At 35.3% G+C, this 22641-nt stretch overlaps 1 protein-coding gene across 3 annotated transcripts in view; it reads left to right on the top strand.

Annotated features, from left to right (window-relative positions):
* The window catches only part of IL31RA (interleukin 31 receptor A), a 36953-nt gene extending 15054 nt beyond the window's left edge, over positions 1-21899 (top strand). For 2 of the 3 annotated variants that reach the window (XM_054810571.1, XM_054810569.1), the window contains exons 5-16: positions 1447-1613; positions 3004-3155; positions 5438-5603; positions 6210-6292; positions 6827-7043; positions 8477-8659; positions 10964-11065; positions 12436-12582; positions 15020-15160; positions 16357-16450; positions 18020-18098; positions 18916-21899. In XM_054810571.1, coding sequence (XP_054666546.1) covers positions 1447-1613; positions 3004-3155; positions 5438-5603; positions 6210-6292; positions 6827-7043; positions 8477-8659; positions 10964-11065; positions 12436-12582; positions 15020-15160; positions 16357-16450; positions 18020-18098; positions 18916-19512 — 2128 coding nt within the window. In that variant the 3' untranslated portion in view covers positions 19513-21899. The remainder of the gene's footprint in view (positions 1-1446; positions 1614-3003; positions 3156-5437; positions 5604-6209; positions 6293-6826; positions 7044-8476; positions 8660-10963; positions 11066-12435; positions 12583-15019; positions 15161-16356; positions 16451-18019; positions 18099-18915) is intronic. The other variant, XM_054810570.1, reaches the window with a different exon arrangement.
* The last annotated feature ends 742 nt before the right edge of the window (positions 21900-22641 follow it).

Raw genomic sequence — 22641 nt, forward strand, 5'->3', positions numbered from 1 at the left:
AAATGGTGAAATCAGTGTTGTTCCAAGGCAGATCTCAGATACATTTTTGAACGTGATAGCACAGATTTTGTCCAAAGTATACTTGTCAATCTGTTTTTCGTCATAGTGCTCATATCATAGTAGTAGTGCTCATATCATATCAGTAGTGCTCTTTTTCTGCCTAATCAAGACTCTCGGTGATATGATTTCATGAAGAGTTTTCTAAAATGTCCAAAATTATTCCTGAGAACTGGAAGGAATTCAGATTCTAAAGGAGACATTTTCTTGTTGTAAGTTATGCTAGCATATGGTATCTTTTTTATTTAAATGATAGGGCAGGAAACATTTTTAGTTTTATCTCCATTTTAAGCTTGACATTTTAGGCTTCTGCCTTCATTAGGTGGAACTCTCTTACTCCTTCTAGTGTTTCTACGTTTTATAACTTAGCTGAGTTTGTGAAACTATAAACTAGGACAGCTATTGAAAATATTTCAATATTGTTCCTTCCTGTACCCGCACAAATTCTTCTTTAACCACACAGTGAATTGGATTGCAGAACTATTTCCAGTAAAATCTAACCATTAATTTTAATCCAGATAACTCCCCAGCTGAGTTTACCATATGACTACAAAAGCATTGGTACAAGGGGGCAGAGAGCTGTGGATGGAAACAAACAGCTATGCGTGTTAGGGAAGGTAGGACTGCTTCCTTTCGCAGCAGTGCAGGCTTACACTAGCTTAAAAATGTTCATGAAATACTGGCCTCAAACTGTTTTTTGAGTTACACGAATGATCTGCTTGCTTACTGCATAATCTGAAATATTTAACACAGGCCCCATATATGAATTTTTATTTATGTACAATGAAACAAGCTTTGTTAGTTTTTCATCCCACACTATTTATGAAAGTATATGCTGTAAAGACAGCATATTATCAGTATGCTCTTTCAGGGAAATCAGCCAAATTTCAATTACCTTGTAATAGCTTGGCAGTGGTACAATTTGGCTTTTCTTTTCTCTGTATTTAAAAGATGAGTAAAAGCCTGTTCCATGTGGCATGTGTTACTGGCTATATCTATCTATCTGTAGTTTTGAAGGAGCTCTTGTGTGGAGTTACACGGTTTCACTTCTCTTTGAGATTTTAATCTAAAATAATTATAGCATGTGGATCCACCATTAAGGCATTTTTACTCTTCATTACTGCTCCTGGAAAGTTGTCTTTCTAATTGCAATTAAAATTAATTGAGTCTGTGCAGGCTATTTATATGCATTTGTAGGAGCAGTGCAATTAGGAAAGAGTATTCGTTTGCACAAACATATCATCTAAGGAGATGTTCACTGGTAAAAATGTCCTGCAACCTCAAAAACATATAAACAGTAATTAAATAGTAACTCAAAAATCAGTTCGAGTTATTCTGAGAAAATCGTCTAATTTCTATCTTCTTATATTTTTCTCTTTTGTTTTTCAGGATGACTTCTCCAAATGTAGTGGCCTCCTGCCAAAGCAAAACAGAGTCATGTTCATTTTATTATCCAAATGCTCCATATAGTAGTGCTTTTTGTTTTCAGGTGAAAGCTGAAAATGTTTTGGGTGAAGCCTCATCAGATTGTGTTCCTATACCTATGGAAAAAATAGGTAATTTAAAAAAAAAAAAAAGTTAAAGATAAAGCAGTGTGTGTTGAGCTGACTGCACCCTCCCCAATTCTTTTTCCCTCCTTGTAGCATAGAGGTTAGGGAATTCTGAAACAGTGTAATCAAAGTTGGTCTACATAGAAGAAAATAATGAAAAAATAATTTTTCAGTATAATAGTTTTGAAACTGTTATTTGGGTTTCATTTGGTTTTAAATTAGTTTCCATTTTGAAGTGCCATCTAATTCTAATTGTTAGCTAAAGCTATGAAGTCTCTGAAATTATATTTAGGGTTTAATAAAATGTTTCATCCTTCCCAATTTTTTTTAAATCAAAATTTGGATGCTTCCAGTTCAGTTGAAGCACATCTCTTGTTATGTCTTAATTGATGGCCTTTCTATGTAAAATTCTTTGAACTGATTGGTGGTACTGCAGGAATTTCTTGGGTCTTACCAAAAGGTAGTGAAAAATGATAGTGTGCTGTATTCATACTATGAAATGTCTAACTACTACAATATTTTTAAGCTAATAGCTGACATGTCCGTTATAAATTACTAAGTTTTCAATTACTAACATGTAAAGGCCTTATACTAAAACTTTTTGTCAAACTAAGTGGTACTTGGACTATACTTTTGTAATTTTTTTTTATTTTCATACTAGATGTCAGTGCAATATCTGGCTGTAAATGAATATTTATTCTGCTATTCTACTTTCTGGTTAGGAATGTTAAAAAAAATACCTGTTCTGCAGTTCTCAGGAGCATTAGTAATATTTTTGCTACCTCTTCTCCCTCTGTGCAGTGCTGCATTTTTCTCTGTTCATTTTGGTGTAGTTAATCAACAACTCTTTTAACCGACTGTTTTTGCTGCAGCACTCCATCAGGTCTCCAGCCATACGCTCCTTTACTGCCTGTGTTCAGACCTGCCGTGGCTCCTCATTACTTTCTGCATCCTCTGTACCAGCCATCTCTTTTCTCAGTGCTAATCCATTCTTTTCCCATCATCTCCTTTGTGCTTCTCCCCCCCTCAAATCCTTTTCAGCTGAATTCTTCCCTCATCTGCAGTTCAGATTTGACTTTGGCATCCCAGCTCTGCTTAGTTTTTTTTCCCCCTGCTGTTGTCTCTGAGTAGTATTCTTCAGTGCTCATAAAAAAATCTGCACATCTGTTTGAGAGCAGGTTTGTCAGTGTTCAATCAGTTATTTGTGCAATCTCTCTTATATGTAACTTCCCATATGTAGCGTTATGTCTATAAAATAGACCATCATATCAATACTCTGATAGGATGTATGTTATTGGGATAGTAATTAAACCTCTTGGCACATGCATAGATGGAGCAATTCAGAACTTTTATAGAAGCATTTTCCCCTGTTAATGTTTTTGTTTTTCCATTCTAGAGAAATTTGAACCTCCTGAAATACTTTCAGTTAAAAAAATCACTGGTATAAAACAGTTGCTTACAGTAACCTGGAAAATGCCTGAGAAGATTATCCCTTCACAAGATTCGACTTGCCAGATTCAATACAGAAACTTGTATTCAAACTCTTTGGTAAGCTACATAAATTTTCTTCCAAACGTTAGCTTCTTTGTGACTAATTTCTTAATGTTACAAAAGACTAAATAGAAAAAAGGCAGCAGTAGTTGGAAATAATGATTAAAGCTTTGTTATTTTAGTAGAGCATAATTAGGTATGCATGATCATAAGATCGTTGTTTTGTTGTCCAGGTTTAATTGTTCTCTTCCTTTTGGGCAATGTCTGGTAGTTACCATACTTCTGAATATATTTCTGTGAAAGGTTAAGGGATGACTTAGGCTGAGGGATTCAACACACAGCAAAATATTTTTTTTCCTGTCACATTCTGGTGATGAAAACAGCATTTACTCCCAACCACAATAGTTAAATTGGATTAAGATGGACTAGTGATATATTAATTTTCAAGTGAATTAAAGCATAAATTTTGCAAGATGGAAAATAAGGAAAGTTATTTTTCTGAGTTTGTCTTTCTGACACTTAAATGGAACTGTTATAGAAAAAAGAGTATTTAGTCATTTGCTTCTTTCAGATGGGCCTGTTCCAATGCTCCTCAGTATGGAAGTGATTCTCTTTGCAGTCTTACCATTCCCTCTTCCAAATTTAAGAATGGGCCAGGTTAGTTAGATATAGGAGCTGTTTTTCTGTCTGCACAAACATGCAAAAAAAAAAACCAAAAAACTTTGAGCAAATGATGGATATTTTCTTGACCTTTTAAGCCTCCCTGCCAAAACAATCTATATAGTTTGCTGTGAACTGTTTTTACTGAGTGAAAAGCAGATGACCTATTTTTCTACTTGCATGTACTAAGTTTCTAATTATAGTTAAATATTGCTAACAGCATTTTGGCAAGTAACTAAAAGCTAGTTTGGGATGTCTGCAATTCTATGTCAAGTTCTGCAGGAGGTTGATAATAGTTTTGAAGCCCTTTTTATTGCAGATTGGCTAAAGAGTCTGTCACCTAGCAGTGGTTTGTAGATCCCTGAATTCATTCTGATAGAAACAGTTTCCTATTTTTGACAATGAGTTTCTTGAGATCAGAAAGGACTAAAATTTTCAGTTTCATTAGGCAGAACACTTGCCATTATGGTGTTCAAAGGAGTGGGTGCCTGCGTTTTCTATTGTTACAGTTTGGTTTGTTTTTCATTGGAAGGTTCAACTGGTGGAAGACCAGAATTTCTTCACAGATTTTTGGCCCTGTTGTAAATCTACATGACGTTACTACTTCAATTTGGCTCCCACAAGGGAATCTTCCTTATTCTAAAACTTAGCTTTGCTGACCTTGTTAGAATTTAGCTAGCTTGAACATTTATTTTAGTGTCTTTGCAGTCATCTGAAATTTGAGAGGAGGAGAGTTGTTAGTAATTAATTTTTGTAATTTGGAAGAGAAGACATTAATGTTGGTGTAGTAATTAATCAGTCCTTCAGTACAAACACTTTAATCTTTGTATAGTTCCTGTTGTTTTCTTCTACTTCCCATTGTCAGTCCAGTTGAGTTGATACATCAACTCCAATTCCTGGTTTTCATGTTTTCTTTCACCTTTTGTTTTGGAACAACAATCTAGCTTCTGACTGCCATCAGTGAGATGTGAGTGGGCTCCTTTTAAGATGAGGAAATTACCTTGTCATTAGTTTTTCAAGAAGATATTGCATCAGTTATTTCTCATGCACTTGTCTTCCTTCACCACTCAAAGGCTCCATCTTCTTTTTTTCTCTTGGTACCAGAATCTTCTGTGTTTTCATTGGTGTTTTCATTTTAATCATATGCTGATAATCTTTGAGATGGCCTACAGCCACTCTGTTATATGGCTAAGAGCTAGAAGACCGTGTATCTCGGAAAAGAAAAACAAGAAAAGGACAAGTACCCAGATGGCTTACAAAGCCGTAGGTGATCACTGCTTCTCCAGGGATGCTTCTGCTGTGAGGTGGAGCTGTATTCAGGACATCATGGTGATATTGATTTTAGCAATACCCAGTTGCTTCCCATCAGTGGGAAGCGCGGCCATCCAGCACCCCCTGTGCCAGCACAGCGACTCTAGAATTGCATGCGTGCTGCACACAGCTCAAGCCACAGGTCCGTCAGTACAGACCCAATTTTGGCTCAAATTTTTCAAACCTTAGAGTTTTACAGGAAGAATGAAGATGCTACATAGAAAAATGAAATATGAAACAAGTAATTTTGAGTTTGAGGAGTGAGGTGGGAAACATGAAAACTGCACCTTTGTGGCTTTTTAAAACTAAGTCATATATCTGCATGCAATTATAGAGTAAATAATTTTTGTTCATGTATCTACTCTCAGGAATTTGTCAATGTGTCACTGAATTCTCAAGAGAAAACAGGATCATGCAATCTCACAGGTCTGTGGGATTCCACAGAGTATTTTGTTGCCATTCGGTGTATCAGTGATCAGTCAGTGCTCTGGAGTGAATGGAGTAGAGGGAAAACAGCAAGCACAGAAGAGAAAGGTAGGCTAACCGTCTAGTAAATTATTTTTTGGTTATGCTTTCAGGCATTAGGATTTAATAAAAGAAAACTGTATTTTCAGGATATTATCAGTCTATTGAATTTAGCATTCTGTTGTTTAAACAGAACACGTGTATTTTGTTTAAATATAGAAGAGGGAAAACTGAAAGACGAGCAAGGAGTGGAGGAGATTGAAAGGTGATACAGGCAACATAGGGCTAAGGAAGAAAATGGGTGAATAGGCAGTGAAGAGAGGAAAATTTAAGAGTGCAGATACAGACTGAACATTGCTAAGTAGGATAGCAGCAGAAATGTAGTGTAGCGAGTATGTCCAATAAAATGAATTATAAGTAGAGAAATTAAATTGCCAGTTATAAAACCAGACTAGAAAATCTCCTCTAGAACTTAATAAATAAAAGAAAGCAGAAGGAAACTTATGGAAAGAGAGAAACTGTACTAAATAGGGGAAAAAAACATTACACAAGGAAAAAGTTCTTTTTAATGAGTTGGTCTCAGACTGTATTTTTGTAACCTTTTGATTGTTTTTACCATATTACACTATCTTTTTAAAATAACAAATTTCAAGATATTTTTGTGTCTTTAAATAGCTCCTTCAGAAAAAGTGGATTTGTGGAGGGTAATTGAGTCTTCACACTCAGCTGGAATTAGATCTGTACATCTTATGTGGAAGGTATATACTCTTTTTGTGAATTAATCATATTGGTATCCTGCAGCTGATGTTGCATTGAAGTATTTTAGTGTGGTAGGATGTATAACTGCTGGGGGGTTTGCTGTCATCAGAAAAAAAAAAAGCAGAATTGAAAAGGCTTTTATTTACTAAATGGTAGATAAATAGAGTTTTGTAATCTGTGCAGAAAGGAAGGGTTTAATTGTGTTCAGATCACTAGAAAATCTTATTGAAAGTTCTAACAACTGCTCTTAAATAATATGGCTTACCAAAGCTGTGTTTAAATTCACTTTAATCTTCTAGTAGAGTGACCAGAGGCTCTTCGTGTTTCAAATCTTAGTATTTGACTTTTGAACCTTTCCTTCAACGAAATTGTTGCAGCTGACTGTCCTGAAGATGGGATTGAAGAAAGTACCTTGCTTTTTTAAATATAGTATAATTGTTTTGTAATTTAATCTGGACTCTTTAATACAGTATATACTTTTGATTATACAAATAACACTGTGAAACACTTATTACTGCATATTTTTTTAATAGCCATTAAACAGCTTTCCACCTTCTGGGAGAATTCTAGGCTACAAAATACAATATTTTCCAGAAAACAATGCTGCATTTAAAATGGCAAACATCTCTACTGATAGGAAAATTATTTTACTTTTAAATGAAGAGGCATATATAATATCTATCACTGCCTATAACTCTGCTGGAAATTCTCCTGAAGCTATTTTGAGGATTCCATCCACTGATGAAAAAAGTAAGACTTCTTAATATTGTGATATATTTTTCTCATTAACAAAAAAATGATCTTCCTGACATCTGTTTAAGTTCTGTTACAGTGGAAGCAAAATTGTGCTAAGGACTTTTGTCATCGATCTATATATATAGAACTGTATTATTTACAAAGCTGTGTAGTCCATTACTTTTTACTAGAACAGTGTTACCTGGTTGTTGTATTTTACTATCACATATCATGTTTGTGTTATAGACGTTTATTGATGGGGTTTTTGTTTTGAGATATGGTTGTTAAGATATCAGCACTTTCTGATGTCTTACTGGAATTTCTATTTTATTACTTTCTGAGGGCTTTTTGGTGTGGGTTTTGTTTTGGTTTTTAAAGCTTTGACCTCCCAAATAAATTTGGAGTCCCACCAGATTCTGTCTCATCCCTCTACTAGGTCATAAAATCGGTTACCACGGGGCATTATTGCAGTGCATTTAACAACATGATTCAAAGATGTGTTTAATAGAAGGCCCTAAGATGCGTCAATGGAAGCAGGGAGAAACATTATGTTGACTCTCATTTCATATTCATTCCCAAAGTACCCCAAAGTAGGTCTGCTCTAGCACAACAGTTGTGTTCTTTGGCTCTTGCATTTAATTCTGGTATTTCTGTCAGCCTTGTATTGCAACATCCTGCTGCCTACCCATGATCCACAATAGAAATGGCATTTGGCAGACTCGAATCACTTCTCCTACATCAGTTGTTCATGAAATAAGTGCAAGTGTCCCCTTGGAATTGCTCAATTCCAGTCTACTCATAAAAATGTATATGTAGACGTAATGTTGTCTTCTTGTCCTGGAGGTAGCTGACTACCTCTTGATTCACTTCTGTATCCGATGATAAATGTTTTTTTGATTTTTCCTTGCTGTGACATGCTTTCCCCCCCCATATCTTTTCCCTCTGCTTTGCCAGGTTGGGTTTTCATTCAGACTTTCATTACCTCTGTTCTGCAGGTTGATGGTTCACTTTTGCTTCACCGTCATTGATGACCTTGCTGATTTGATTTACTGTTTTCCTATTGCCTCTGTCATCTCAATCAAAACTTGCTTAGGTGTATTACGTGTAAAATTGTTAGTAAATTGGTTTGTAAAATTTTACAAACTGTAAAATTCAGATCCTAAAAGACAGACTGGTCTTTGATTCTGTATGTGTAAATCTCCTTGAGTATCATGTCCTCAATGCCCCTGTCCCTTTTCTTTGTAAGAATTCTTGTATATTTCATTTTAAAGTATTTTGAGTACATGCATGTGAACATAGGTATAAAGTAACTTTTAAATTTTTTTTTTAACCTTGACTAAGTCCCATACTCTTCTGAAGAAGCAATCTCAGCTTTCTACAACTGGATTGTTTTCTTGCTACAGTTTTTATGAAGATAGAATTGCTGACATTTTCTGTCAAATTTTTAGCTTCTCAGATTATTGAAACAGTGAGGACCTTTAGAACAAATGAAGAAGTGGTTGTGGAATGGACAGCCTCCGAACCAGAAGTAACCAAATATGTAGTTGAGTGGTATGAGGAAATGGAGATGGATCCTTTTGGTAGATCGTGGCAATATGTATCAAATTCTACACACTGGAAAACTAACAGAAGTATGTTCATTTATCATTTACAGCTGTAACAATGTACATATATATATATATATCTGTATTTATGCATATCTATTTATAGGTAGACTGGAAAGAACAAACAAGATGAACTCATCTAGCTTTCCTCAGACCGTTTAAAAATATAACAGTAGTATTACATGCTTCATTGAAATCTTTGCATGTAATTTAATAGCAGTTTTAACTCTCTCAAATTTTCATGCAACATGGAGGATGATGTTTGCTGCCATATAAGATTAGGCTCCAGATTTCATGTTTAAGCACTTCTGTGGTTCGATCTTATGCCATGAATCTTCCATTAGGGAGGCCTATGACACATGCACACTATTTTAGCACAGAAATCTAGAACCAAAAGAATGAATTTGAAGATAGGAAAAGATCATGTGTCTTCCTGTCTGTTAGAGAGCAAGAAACCTGAAAGAGGATTTGAGGGAGACTTCTACTTCAAAATAAGCAAGTGGAGTGATTGGTCAATCTGGCATGTTAAGAATCACATAATCACATTTGTATTTTGACCTAAGGCATTTCTACGAGGTTTCAGTGGCCTTATGGTGTACTGACAAATAGGTGAGGATCTGCTTGCTCTTTTTTTTTAGAAACTCACTTTTTTTTAGCAGATAATCTCTCAAAGTAGTAATGTTTTGGCTGTGTATGTAGTTTCAATGAAAAACCAAACAATATGCAGAGTTCGAGATATGTGCAAAGGCAAAACTGTGAGTGTTGATGTTGATGTGAATATCCCATGCACGTTACCTTTAGCTAATAAATGCATCTGCTTTGGTTTATACATTTGGATTTTTTATTTTTTTTTACAAACACAGGAATAATGGTGAAAATGTTTAATGCAATATATGCAATAAGAGAATTTTGGATTATTAGTGCTTTGATTCTCCATTAGTGAAATTAAATTTATCAAATTTGGAAGTAGTTCTTGCTCATATAAGGATCTTTTTGAATCCTACATCAAAGAAAAAGAATTTCCAAAGTTTTCAGAAAACAAGTACCCTGCATTTTCTAAAGTGAAAAGGAACACTTGGTTCATTAATGATGAATAAAGCTAGCTTGCCCATGAAATTTGTCTTACTGTCTCACGTAATAGTGATTTAAATACTGTTTCTGTGCTACAGTAAAACAAATTAAACAATAATGTACGTGAAGTAAAATTCAAGAGCAGTTTATTACACGTTGAACTGAGATGGGTGAGTCTCGAGGCTTATGCTGAAAATTGCACTATTTCAGCAATTTACTATGAGGAATAAATGCTGTTTATAGCTCTTCTCAATATATAAACCAACCAACTTTCCTCCTCAGCATTATTAGGAGATCTTTTTTTACCCTAAGCACCAGTCACATTAGAAATGCCAAGGCAGATTCAGACTTATTGTTACTCAGGCCTGATTCTGGCATTCTTTGTGCAATTATTTTAAGGAAGACCTGTGGGCCATCATAACTTTTGCTGGGTTGCAAAGGTGTAAGGGACTGAAAAAGCAGCTGATATAATGCAGGGATCTGTTGGTAGCCATTGTTCTTGCTGAACAAGCTGCAGAGCTTGAGGAGGAAAACCTTACACTGTTTTCATCCCATGGGGTGTAAAGCCACAGATGTTGATGTGCGTAAGTAGGGGATGCACCCTGCTGGTTACTTGGCTGCTGGCTTGTTCAGGGTTGAAAACTTCATTTCCAGAAACTTGAACTATGTCTTGAAACATATGAAAGTCTACTGCAGAGATTTCACTTGTACAATTGTACTTTTGAGTCAAGCTGGTTAGAAGCAAATCTGCAGTTGGCATAACTGCATCATCAGCGTAGAGTTAAGAGCTGGGGCTCCATTGTGCCTTTTAAGCTCTTTGATGCATGAGACAAAACTCTCTTCTGCAGAGCAGCAAACCTAAAGATATGTGAAATTAAAAATATACCTGGAACTGTCATTTTATATTGATTATTAGAAAACAAAAACTTCCTCTAAAACCTTAAACTGTTATGAGATGAATAAGTGACTTCGTATGAAGAAGCTGTATAAGGCTGAAGTATAATTACTTGTTCAAAGTATTTCTAGTGAAAAATGAATCGGTCACCAGGTGCTCTTATGAATACTACTGAATAAAATTCATTATGGTAAAGGCAGTAATGAGCATTCAAGCCAATAAATATATATTGTGCTTGCTAAAAAGTTGAAGAAAATAGAGGCCTGTAACGGTTTATTTAGAACTGCACTGTGATTTATTCTACTTTCATTGTATTAATCTCACATAGAGAATTGTATGTAAATATTCCTTTTTTTCTTTTACAGAAAACTTTAAACCATTTATATGCTATAACATTTCAGTGTATCCTGTCTATGGAAATAAAGTAGCAGCTCCATATTCCATACAAGCTTATATTCAAGAAAAACGTACGTATTTTAAACTAATAATGTGAAGGGTGTTTTGTAGTCTGTCTGTCAGGGTGTATTATCTTTGAGGAATTTGGTACTGGCATTCCTGAAGGAGAGATGTAGATCCTGAAAAAAAACAGGATTTGGGCTTCCTGATTTCTGTCCATAGATCAGTTACTGAATTGTTCATTAAAGAAAATTTCTATCTTGTGATACAGGTACATTGTTGCTTGAATCCACTCATTTGTTGTAAAGTTTACATACTGTATACAAAGCACTTGGGAAGAGTATAGCTACAAACATGAAACAGGTTTTCTTAAACTGGCTCTGTCTCAAATGTTACAGCTCATTTAGATATATAATTAGACTAATGTTTGACTGCATTTATCAGTCCTAGTATATGAGGAAATTCTACTCACAGAATAAAATGGACGGGTTGAAAAGCTTGCTTTCTGTTATATTTTCTAATGTAACAAAATATTTGCAGTCCCTCACATAAAAAATGGTAAGAAACCATGATGTTTGCTATTGGATAGAAACTGTGGATAAAACAGTGTTTTTTGGTGGGGAGGAAGGTGTCTGTATTGGTAGAAGTTTAATGTGAATTCAGTGATTTATACAGTCAACTGTAAGAATGTAGTTTACTGGTAATTTTAAGATTTCAGGTGAAAATGTCAATTTGTGTGTGTGCACGTATATAGGTCTATGTAAGTGTGCACGCACACATATTTCAATGCACTACTAAACAGCATTAATCACCAGGAGGAGGTAATGGAATATTGTATGTTTAAGTAATACTTACTAGCACAATTAGAACTTTGAGTACTTTCCTGTTTATAGGAAACTGTGACCCTACTAAGGGCTGTCAGGGAATGGGAAGGAAGGTATTTGTTTTAAAACTGAAGCACAGAGAAGTCTTGCTTGAAAGTTTCGAGCAATGCATGAGAGGTTGTATTGTATTATGCAGAAAGACTTTGTCCGATGTAATGGGCAAAGACTGGGGGTGCTGGATGAATCTCAGCTCAGCCAGAGACACCCTGCATACATGGTGACCTTGCACCTGAGTTCCCCTGTGAGTGCATAAGGATGTTTTACCTCCTGATCTCTCTCTGATGTTGTGAGGATAGAGCCTTTTAATGATCTTGAGCTATTTGGATGCAGTAAGACTGAGAACTATGCAAACGCCAGAATAGATGAGGGGAAGTATTATCAGAAGAAATCACACATTAAGAAATGTGAGAAAAGTTAAGGGCTATATTGGAGCACTAAGATGACATATTTACTTATCTGTTTGTTGCACTGGTATGTGTGAAGTAACACAGATGGATAACACTGTGGTACTTAGACTATTTTACTACTATTTCTAATTTATAACACTTTCTGTGTAGAGCCATCAGAAGGACCTGTGGCTGACACAGGCATTCCAGGGAAAAATGAAGTTATAATAAAATGGAAGGAGATTTCAAAGGATAAAAGAAATGGATTTATCACTAACTATACAATATTTTATAAACCTGAAGATGGAAAAGAGTTGAGTAAGTATACATTAAACATTCATGCTTTCAACAGGGTTATGACAATCTACTGTCTGAATATAGTTATTTTCATAGTTACTAGCACGCTTTGTTATTGTATATTATAAATATGTCTGAAAATAGTGGTACTAAAATATGAGTTACATAAAGATTAAAAAAATTTTTAGGTTTAATTGAAATGATGAGGTATAGTCCCTGCTTTAATACTACACATGTATTCTTGCTCAATTTCTTTGTTCTGAAATTTCATACAGCATTGCTTGCTCCCAATCTTTTTTACTATTAGTATCGTACTACCCATGGTAGTACAGCCATGACTGTTGACCACATCGTCCTTTCTGCTTCTCAGATGCAAATCTGATGGATTTCCTGGTGATAAATTTTAGTCAGCATATAGCAGCACTATCATTCCTTATCCCTTTCCAGAACAGGATGGAAACTCATATGAGAGGGCTTTTGCAGATTGTTCTCTGTTAACAGTAAAAAAATAAAATTTGCAGGATTATGCCAAATTAGAGAGTCTTATTTGTCAGATACTTGCTGTTTTCCCCTTTTACATATGTACTAGTCTTCCTCCATCTTCAAATCTCTCTTCCATTGTGACACACTTCTGAAACCAATGGAAAAAGTAATGAAGAAGTAGAGGAGCCTAAAGTGGAGCTAAAATACATTGGAGAGTCATAGTCTTGTGGACATTAATGAATTTGAACCTTGTGAGGGCTCAGTGAATTTATAAGTTCCGTGCATGTCTTTGGAAGAAAGCCACTCCCAAGTCCTCTGGAACAATATAGTGGAAATTTTCTGGTAAAAAATGTTTTTGAAGTCAGTTTTATAAGAAAAGCAAAATAGCAAACGATAGCCAATTTTTATAATAAAAGCAAAATAGTAAATGATAGCCAAGAAGCTAAAATAAACTGCCCAAACTATTTGGATATAGTTTTTAGATTAATTCCTTCAAGCATGCTTGATTTTCTGTGCTTGGTGTTGCTTTTCTGCTCTGGAGACTGATAGCATAACTTTTTGAGTGTATTCTCAATCTCCTACTTCAGGAGTAGTATCCATACAAGGTGCCAGTATAATCCTATCTATTCAGAACTTATCTAGCCTAAACCTTAGCAGAATCTTTTATGAGAAGTGTTTCAGTGACCTAAATTTGTTCTTCCTGTATAGTTTATGAAGAATGCTGTTGGATCATTCAATGCTTCAACGCCGGGGCGAGAGTATTCTTGGCAACTTTTAAATTAGAAAGACGAAGCTGATTATTTCTGTCAGATTCTACATGCAATCTTTCCTGATATGTTGGTTTCTGAGTAATTTAATGCTGACTGCTTTGTTGCGGGGTCATCCTCAATTCATGCAGCCTCATGTTACAGAGCCATATGTCTTCATATTACTTCTAACGTAAAGCAGGCTGTGCCCATTTTAGGGGTTCAGATTAGTTTATTTAGTAAATTAGTTTTAAATAGCAACTCAAGGGAGTTAAATTTAAATGGCAAAACCCTATTGTACTGATGTTTCTTTGAGGCTTCTTTGATGTAACATCTTTTTGGTAAGAATAGAACGTGGAATTTGTGCCAAAGTGACTTCACTGGCCTTTTAACTCTAGAACTTCACTTTCTCCTCCTTGATTTCAGAGAAACTAGTTTATTTAATCTCAGGGCATACTGCAGCATATCTATTTCCTGAGTGTTTCTTGACCGAACTGAATGATGACATGAGTTGGCTTTGACTTTATGCACCAGAAAATGTCTTAGTGACTTTAATTTCGTAATATGAGCATGCTTTTAATACTGTTTGTAGACATAGAATGTTATGATACATGCCCCATTTAAAAAAACCCTTAAAAGTAAGCACATCATGCTAATTCCAGTAATGGAGAAGATATTTGAAACATTGTGTTTTATTCAGAAAAGCATTTTGAAAGTTGGGGAAAAAATTCCTGTTGATTTTGGCTTTCCTCTGACTTCATTGGAGTGATATCCTAGTGCTGATAGGCTGCATTCTTTTTGAAGATCGGTGTCTAACTGCATTACTAGAAATATAATTAAATTTCACAAGCTGCAGAAAGTATTTTAAGTTCTAAATTTCTAAGCCCTAGGTTTCAGGAAATAAAGTTCTCAAAGCACTATTTTTCAATGATAAAATAAACTACAGGAGATCATAATTTGCTTATCTTTAATATTAGCCAAAAATATGTGTGTATTTTTAAAAGTAAATATACAATAGTTTATTTTTTTGCCTTAAACTTTTAAGTAGCATTGATAAACATTGGTAATTTAAGTTTACTCTCTCAAAGGACTGATAAGGTCGCTTTGTATTTCAAGTTGTCTTTAAAATACTTTGTGATCTATCATTGTAAAAGATGCTAAATAAGTGTACAGTTCCCTGATATAACACTATTTTGTGTGTTTATTGATATAAATCTTCTCCCAAAAAGATGAAACAGTGAACTCTGATGTTCTGCAATACAGACTGAAGTCCTTACAGGCTAATACACAATATACTGTCTATATCATGGCAAGTAATGAAGCTGGTGGAACCAATGGAGAGCCCAAAACCTTCAAGACTTTGAAATTCAGTAAGTAATATTCCAGGTTAGTTATTACTTTTTAAAAAACAGGTTTGGGAGTAAGAAATATGGGACTTTTTTTTAGGCATTTGTTAATTATTTTTTTAATTAGTGTTAAACAAAACAAGGAATAATTACCCACACTAGCTGAATTTAACTCAATTTCACTGTTCATCTCATAGACTAAAACCTCAAGATTAGGAGTGAAACCCCAAAATCTTTATTTTGCTGTCAATAAAGCTGTGGAATACTATCTCTTCTGCTATATAAACTTAACTAATAAATGAGTGCACAGGTTCTGGCCAATGTGTGTGTGTAAATATCTTTTCTTATTTCTTACTATTTGTTTTAGCCAGATTTTAGCAAGGAGGTTGGTATGATGGCTGTAGGTCAGAAGTTCAGACACTTCCTCATTTCTGCTTCTGGAAGAATGCTTTCAATATGTACATAAATTGTCATAGTTGCGGCCAAACTGAAATATAAAAATGTGCATGAGCTATCCTTAAATTTGTCATGGGACTCAAAGCTAATTTTTTTGCCTGTAAATTCATCTGCTACTCAGATGCAAGACTAAGTTAGACTATGCTGAGGTCTGGTCTCTATTGCTGTCATTTGGAAGCTAGCTTAGAAATCTGTGCACTGTTTCAGTCAAAGTAACTGTATTTTTTTATGTGTTTAAAACCTGCATTGATTTTTCTATTTATTCAGTAGTAACAGGTAGAAGTGGCACTATGTGACAGCTTTAGGCAACTATAAAACAACAGGTGCCCAGAGAGGTGGTAGGCTCTTCATCCTAGGTGACTTTCAAAGGTTGGCTTGGCATGACCCTAAGCAACCTAATACTAATTTCAAAGCTGGATGAGGTGACCTACAGATGTCTCCTCCAGTTTGAATTCTTGTGTGATTCTGTTAAATAAAGGAAATTCTAAAATGCGATACTTCTGTTCCTGAGATATCCTGAGAAGTCTCATCATGAGCTGCTTTTCTGGCTCAGTAACTGTGACTTCTTGGATTCAAAATACTCATATTTTGACACAGCATACAATGGGTATCATACAGTATTCTGAGTAATGTTGGCCAGTTTTGACAGAGCTCTCTAGAATTGTGCTAATTAGGTGACTTGGATGTTGATAATTAGCTGTCTTAAGGGAATACATGAAGAAATTAAACATCTGTTTTTTTATTTTGGTTCCCCCCTGCCAAAGATAAAGAAGATGTTATTTTCATTGCTCTACCCATTGGATTAAGCATGTTGTTTCTATTAGGCCTTTGGATAACATGCATTTTGAAAAAACACACGTGAGTACATTTTTCTGCCTTCTAGAACTGAATGTAATCAGTTAATTTGAACTTGTAAAAGGCAAATTTTTATATATCTTATGGTTTTTTGGGTTCCAAACCAATGTCAAATTAAGAAAATAAGCAATTGGAGTAACAAATAACTAAGTATACAGGTTATCCTGTAACTGCAGTTAACATGCTATAGTCCAAAAATAAACATTTATTTTAGAAAGTGCAGTAAATCAGAACAAAAGAAGTAGGAGAAACAGATTTATATATCACCTACGTCAGCTTATGGAAACACTACATGCCATTTGCAGTTCCATGGCCAATCAAGTGAGGGGAGCATACTTTAAATCAGTTACTGACAAGTTAATAACCCAAAAATAAAGTTTCTCAGGCAGTCTTAATATATCTGCCAGTACACCACTAGAACACATTTCACATAACCCCTATTGCTTATCTTAGCTACATTAATATTACTTTCATTAATTTGTGACAGTTCCTTTGAATTGTAAAGAAGTCATGAAGAAACTAGAAATTACATCATGTGAAAGCATTTGGATGCTTGATCCATGAGTATGGATCCATATCTATGCACAATTCATAATCCTTTTATCTGCTGTCACAGATGTCCCCTGGCAGATTTTAAATTGCTTCTTCAGATCATAGGGATGCTATAACATGCCAAAGATGGCTGTGAGGATTTTTTAAGTTTATAAAATGTGCTTCTCTTTAGCATGAAAAGTGACTGGGTTGTTTGACTGAAGCTTAATAAGAAGGTTAAAAATCTTAACTGTTTTGGGGTGTTCTAAGCTATTAGACCCAAGATTGTTGTCAGGGAAAGCATCAGGTAATAAGTATAGCTGAATTAGTAAGTAAAATTTCCAACTCTTTTACATCTTCATCTCTGTTCTGTATTCTGAATTTTTACAATAGTAACAAACTATGTTTTGATTCTGGAGAATACTTTGAGATGTAGCTGAGTGTTAATTAATATTCTTGTGTAGATCAAATTGCAGTGTGAAAAGTCAAGCTATGGCCTGGTTTCATGCACTTACTTATATACCCAGCATCAATGAGTGATTCATTTTGTTTCCTGTTCGCTACTCCATTGGACAGTTAAACGCTACAGTGTCAGTGAGCATCATTTATCTGCTGTTAACATAAGAACTCAGTGTAGCTCTAGTTTGGTGTAGTGCTAGGGTTGCTTCCCTAGAGCAAAGTTTACCTGAGGTGGATTTTCTCTGAACCACCCTGAAACATGATCACAACAGGTTTTGTATACAGCCTTATTTTGGCATGCTATTATTTGATCTACTATATAATAATTAAAAAAAATACTTTTGTGCATTAGTAAGTTTTCTGCAATGTCTCTGTAACCCAAGATTTTTACTTGCTGAGATCTTTTGTAATAAAAACTCTGTGAGGGAAAACAATTTTAATTAAAAAGATTGTGTTATATAGGAAAGACTTCTTTTGTGAAAGTTTGATATTTTATCAGTATTTGGGTTTTCTGGAGATTTGTGCGTTTTATTTTTAATAATCTATTTCATCATTTGACTAAAATTCCTTTCTCAATGATAGGTTTAAAAAGGTTTGCTGGCCTGATATACCCAATCCTGCAGAAAGCATTGCAGTGGAATGGCCTCTTGATGCATCTATGGTAATAATTGCAATTTCATGTGTTAAAGAAAGGATCTAATGGAGACAAGTCCTTCTTTGGCAGTCATTTTGTGACTAAATAAAAACTGAGTTTCATTCTTCTGTTTAAGTGCTATAAAATGTTCTTAATTTCATTTCAAACTAATAGAAAAGATGTATTTTTATGAAGTATATTAATTTAATTCTTATAACGAGAAATAACGTTTTGAAGTTATAAAGTGATTGGTGGGCATGGTTTATTAAATCAAGTCAATTAAATTTGCTCAGGTTATTGAGTCTACTGAGTCAGATTCCCACATGTAGATATCTCCTCCCTTCTCCACAAAAAATGTACTGCAACATATAGTAAGATTTGGTACATTATCGTACTCACATTCCTGTATTTTTTTATTGTTGGATATTTATTCCTTATTAAAGTTTTGATGTTTACTTGAAGGAGGTTGAGTTCATCAGGTTTACATAGGAAGCGTAATCTGTGGAGAAGGGGATTTAAGCTCTTGTCTGAAAAATGGCTGGTTAGAGTGGAAAAGATGGAAACAGTCAGAGCCTGATTCCAAGCCTTCATTGAAACTCCTTATTTTATTAAGTACAGAAAACCTAATAGAAAAGTGTTTAACAAATGGACAGAATAACATTGTCATTTTTAGTACTCATTCACATATAACTGCATCCCAGCTGAAATGCACATGAACTCTTTGTTAATGCACTTTTGAAATTAAAAGTCAAACTAGAGCTCAAATGGCAATATTTTATATATTGAAAAAATAACCTAATACATTATGTAGATAACTTTTCAATTTATCTCTTTGTACTGACAGAATAATTCATTTTTGAAGGGAGCATCATCTGAGGCTAAAACCATAGATTTTGAAGACATAAGTGTTTTGGAACATTGTTTTCCTGAAGAAAGTCAGGAAGGATCATTACTAATGAATTGTGAAAACCATGTTTCTGAATGTACTGATATTAATACAAAAGGCACAATTAATGGAGATAAAAAGATACTCTATAACAAAGAAAATGAAGTTGCTAAATGTTTTTCACCATCCATGCCTTATATAATTACTGATCAAGATATCAGAAGTCAAATGCCTTCAGCTTTGACACCAGCGAAGGAAATCCAACCCATGGAAATGCTGGAAGATGATTTATGTGAATCCCAACAGTCTGCGATTAAAAATGAAGAAAATGATAATGAAGTTTTAAAGCTGGACGATTTCAGTGAAAAAGCACTGTTCAATCCATACCTTAAAAATTCTGTTAAAACAAGGGAATTTCTCATTTCTGAGAACTTGCCAGAACACAGTAAGACTGAGCCCAAAAGCCAGTCAACTGTCTTACCTCCTTTCCAACAAAATATCTCAGGACAATCCTATGTAACACTGGACATGTTCGGGCTGGCCTCAGCTCATTAGTGTGAGAAAACGTTCCTTTGTAAATTCCCATTGTGAGATATATATTGGCACTGCTGCTCATGCATATTTGTCTGTTCTAACCTGGTTGATTTCAGTTAATTTGGATGAAAATGCCCCCTTCTTTTGAACAGCTGTGAAGTAATTTTTTGCACTGTGTTTATACCTGTCAGGGCTCACTTTCAGTGTGGGGTGGGGTTTTTGGTTTTGTTTTTTTTACCAGATAGATGTGCCAGTAGTGAGGCAAAGGAGGTAGCTTTTCTTTTTCTTCTCAGTTCTCCCATATCAGTCTCTAAAACAAATGGATCTTTACTGCAGGAGCATCCAGCAGTACAAGCAGCTCACCAATTTCCCCCCCGGGCAGCCAGTTCCCACGGCTGAGCTCTGCTGGGAAATGTGGACTGACTTGAGCAGAGCCAGGATCTCCTGAATCCTTCCTTAAGTTACCTGGAGTAGAACTACTTTCCTGTTCTTATTTCCCTCGATTGTTTTATATCTGGCTTTCTGTGTAGTGTTTCTCCTGTTTCACAAATACTTGGTAGATTTCAGTAATTGTCTTTTTGCATCATGACTCTTGAAACAGTGGTTTGGCTCATAGTTTCTCTGTATTTAATGAGAGGATATTTGTTGTGTATATGCTATTGACTTATCTGCATTTTGAAAAAGGTAGGGTTATGCTGGCTTTCTTGCTTCCTTCCCTTTCTCTTGTGTTTTTAATCATTCTCTGCAATTTGTACTGCTTTTGTCTCTCCTGTTTGTTTGCTGCTTTTTAAAACTCTATTTACTGCAGGGTATCTTCTTATCTTCTTGTTCCTTTGCCTCTAATTCCTCCCAGTTTAAAACTGTTTCCCAGTTGAAGTTTTGAAAAAAATTCAACTAAATACAGCATCTTGTGTTTGAATAAGCACTGAGTTTATATTTAGGAAATTATTTTTGAGGGAGTTACTGAAAAAACACTAGGTCTACAAAATATCCCCAGATAACTGATTTAGGATTAGAAGTTTCCACATGAACGCTATAACTTTTGTCATGTGTTTTATCATTTTGATAAGTCATAAAACTACTTGTATTTTCCATTTCATACAGCAGCAGTTAAGCAGGAAACTCCATCACACTTATTTTTTTTTACCAGGAAAGAAGCTGTTACTGTAAAATTCTTACCAAAATATTCACTCTGTTAAATGACAGGTTAAATAAGTGAGATGGAGAGTCAACTCTAAGTAAAATGTGTTAAAAGGGGATTGTTCAGTATGACACGCATGGCATGTAGTAATTTTAAGACTTTATTTTCACAGTATTTAAAGGCTTGATATCATCAGTCTTGTTTGCGCATAACTACAGACTTTAGGGGTGAAAAAGATATAGGAGTCATGGGGATAGAAAAAGGAGAGACAAATGTCAATAGGAATAGAAAGGCTTGCTTTCCTTCCTGCACAAGAAGAGTGAGAGAATGGAATACCTATTGCCTACCATGAATGAGGAGGCTGAGCCTTACCCTGGATGGATTGGCTATTACTTGCGTTGTGCTGGGGAAGACAGGGTAAAGTTTGCATTTAGGCTTTTCATCTATAGTTTGGAAGCTGCTTTTGCTTATAGCAATGTTTTTTTAGTTTCCAAGAAAGGATGAGAAAACAATTTCTGCAATTGTTTTGTATTGTATATCAGTATTGTACAGCAATACTGATTTAATCTTAAAAGCCCTTGCTTATTTAGATAAGTCATGCTCTGAAATGAGCATGGGACGCAGCTTTGGTTGAGTCAGTGCTCCTGCTGCTTCACTCGCTTCTGGACTTCTCACTTATAGCTACATTGCCATTTCCTAGGGCTCAGAAGTCACTGACTCATTACAGCAGGGGTTTTTTCCCTTAAATCTCAGTATTTGTTTTAGTATCACAAGATGTAAAAATAAACAGATACAGAGATATTTTGAGGCCTGTCTAGGAATTGTTTAGCAGCCATAAGAAAGCTGCATACTCTGAGTTGCATGGGAGTGACAGGTAAAAAAAAAATAAAAATAACAGCCTTTAAGGGATCATTAGAAAGGTGAGGTTCTTGCTGGGTGGTTTGGGTAGGGTCTCCCTGTAACATCTCTTAGCTTCTGCAGGGTAAGTAATAACCTGCTTTTCCATCCGATTATATTGCCTTCTCTATTGATATTCTGCTTTTCTCTCCTCACTTCTGATTTCCTTGCCCATTATTTTATCTGAATAAGAGTAATGCATGAAGTGGGCTCAGTACATCTCAGAAATTAGGGCTGCCTTTTGATGTGCTTTGGAACACCAGCTTCTTCGACTTGATTTGTTTTGCATTGAGTTGTACTCTTTCTGACCTTTTACAATTTGTCTTTCAAACTAATGCTGTGAACCACAAAAAAAAAATAAAACTGAGAGCACCTGGAAAAGTTTTTATCAATTTATACTAAATACAACCTTTAGACATTTTAGATTTTCATATTCATTTAGAAATGTGATCCTGTTTTGAGAGGGATACACGAATAGATTGGGTATTTGAGCAGTTATTCCACTTTCATAATGTCGAGTGACAATGACAGGTTGGACATTACAATACTTTAACATTTTTGGTACACTTTTTTATAGAACAACTGGTGTTATTCCTAGAGAGCGCTTTCCTAAATTTCATTTCATATCACCATCATTGATCTGTAAAATGCCTATTTCTGCCCTTTCTTAAAATGCAAAAAATTAATCTCTCAGCTGTATGGGTCTCTGCAAAGATAATAATCAGCTTGTGGCATAATTTCAAGAAGATATTGATACGTCTTCATAATTGTCATTTTTCGGTGTATCGTACAGAATCACAGAGCACGGTAGGGGTTGGAAGGCACCTCTGGAGATCATATAGTCCAAACTCCCCTGGCTAAAGCAGGATCACCTGGAGCAGGTGGCACAGGATCGTGTCCAGGTGGGTTTTGAATATCTCCAGAGAAGGAGACTCCACACAATCTCTCTGGGCAGCCTGTCCCAGTGCTCGGTCACCCTCAGGGTAAAGAAGTTTTTCCTCATGTTCAGATGGAACTTCCTGTGTTCCAGTTTGTGCCTGTCACCACTTGTCCTGTCAGCGGGCACCACTGAGAAGAGTCTGGCCCCATCCTCTAGACAGCCACTCTTTAGA

The sequence above is a fragment of the Grus americana genome, chromosome Z, assembly GCF_028858705.1.
Source record: "Grus americana isolate bGruAme1 chromosome Z, bGruAme1.mat, whole genome shotgun sequence".
Taxonomy (NCBI): Eukaryota; Metazoa; Chordata; class Aves; order Gruiformes; family Gruidae; genus Grus; species Grus americana.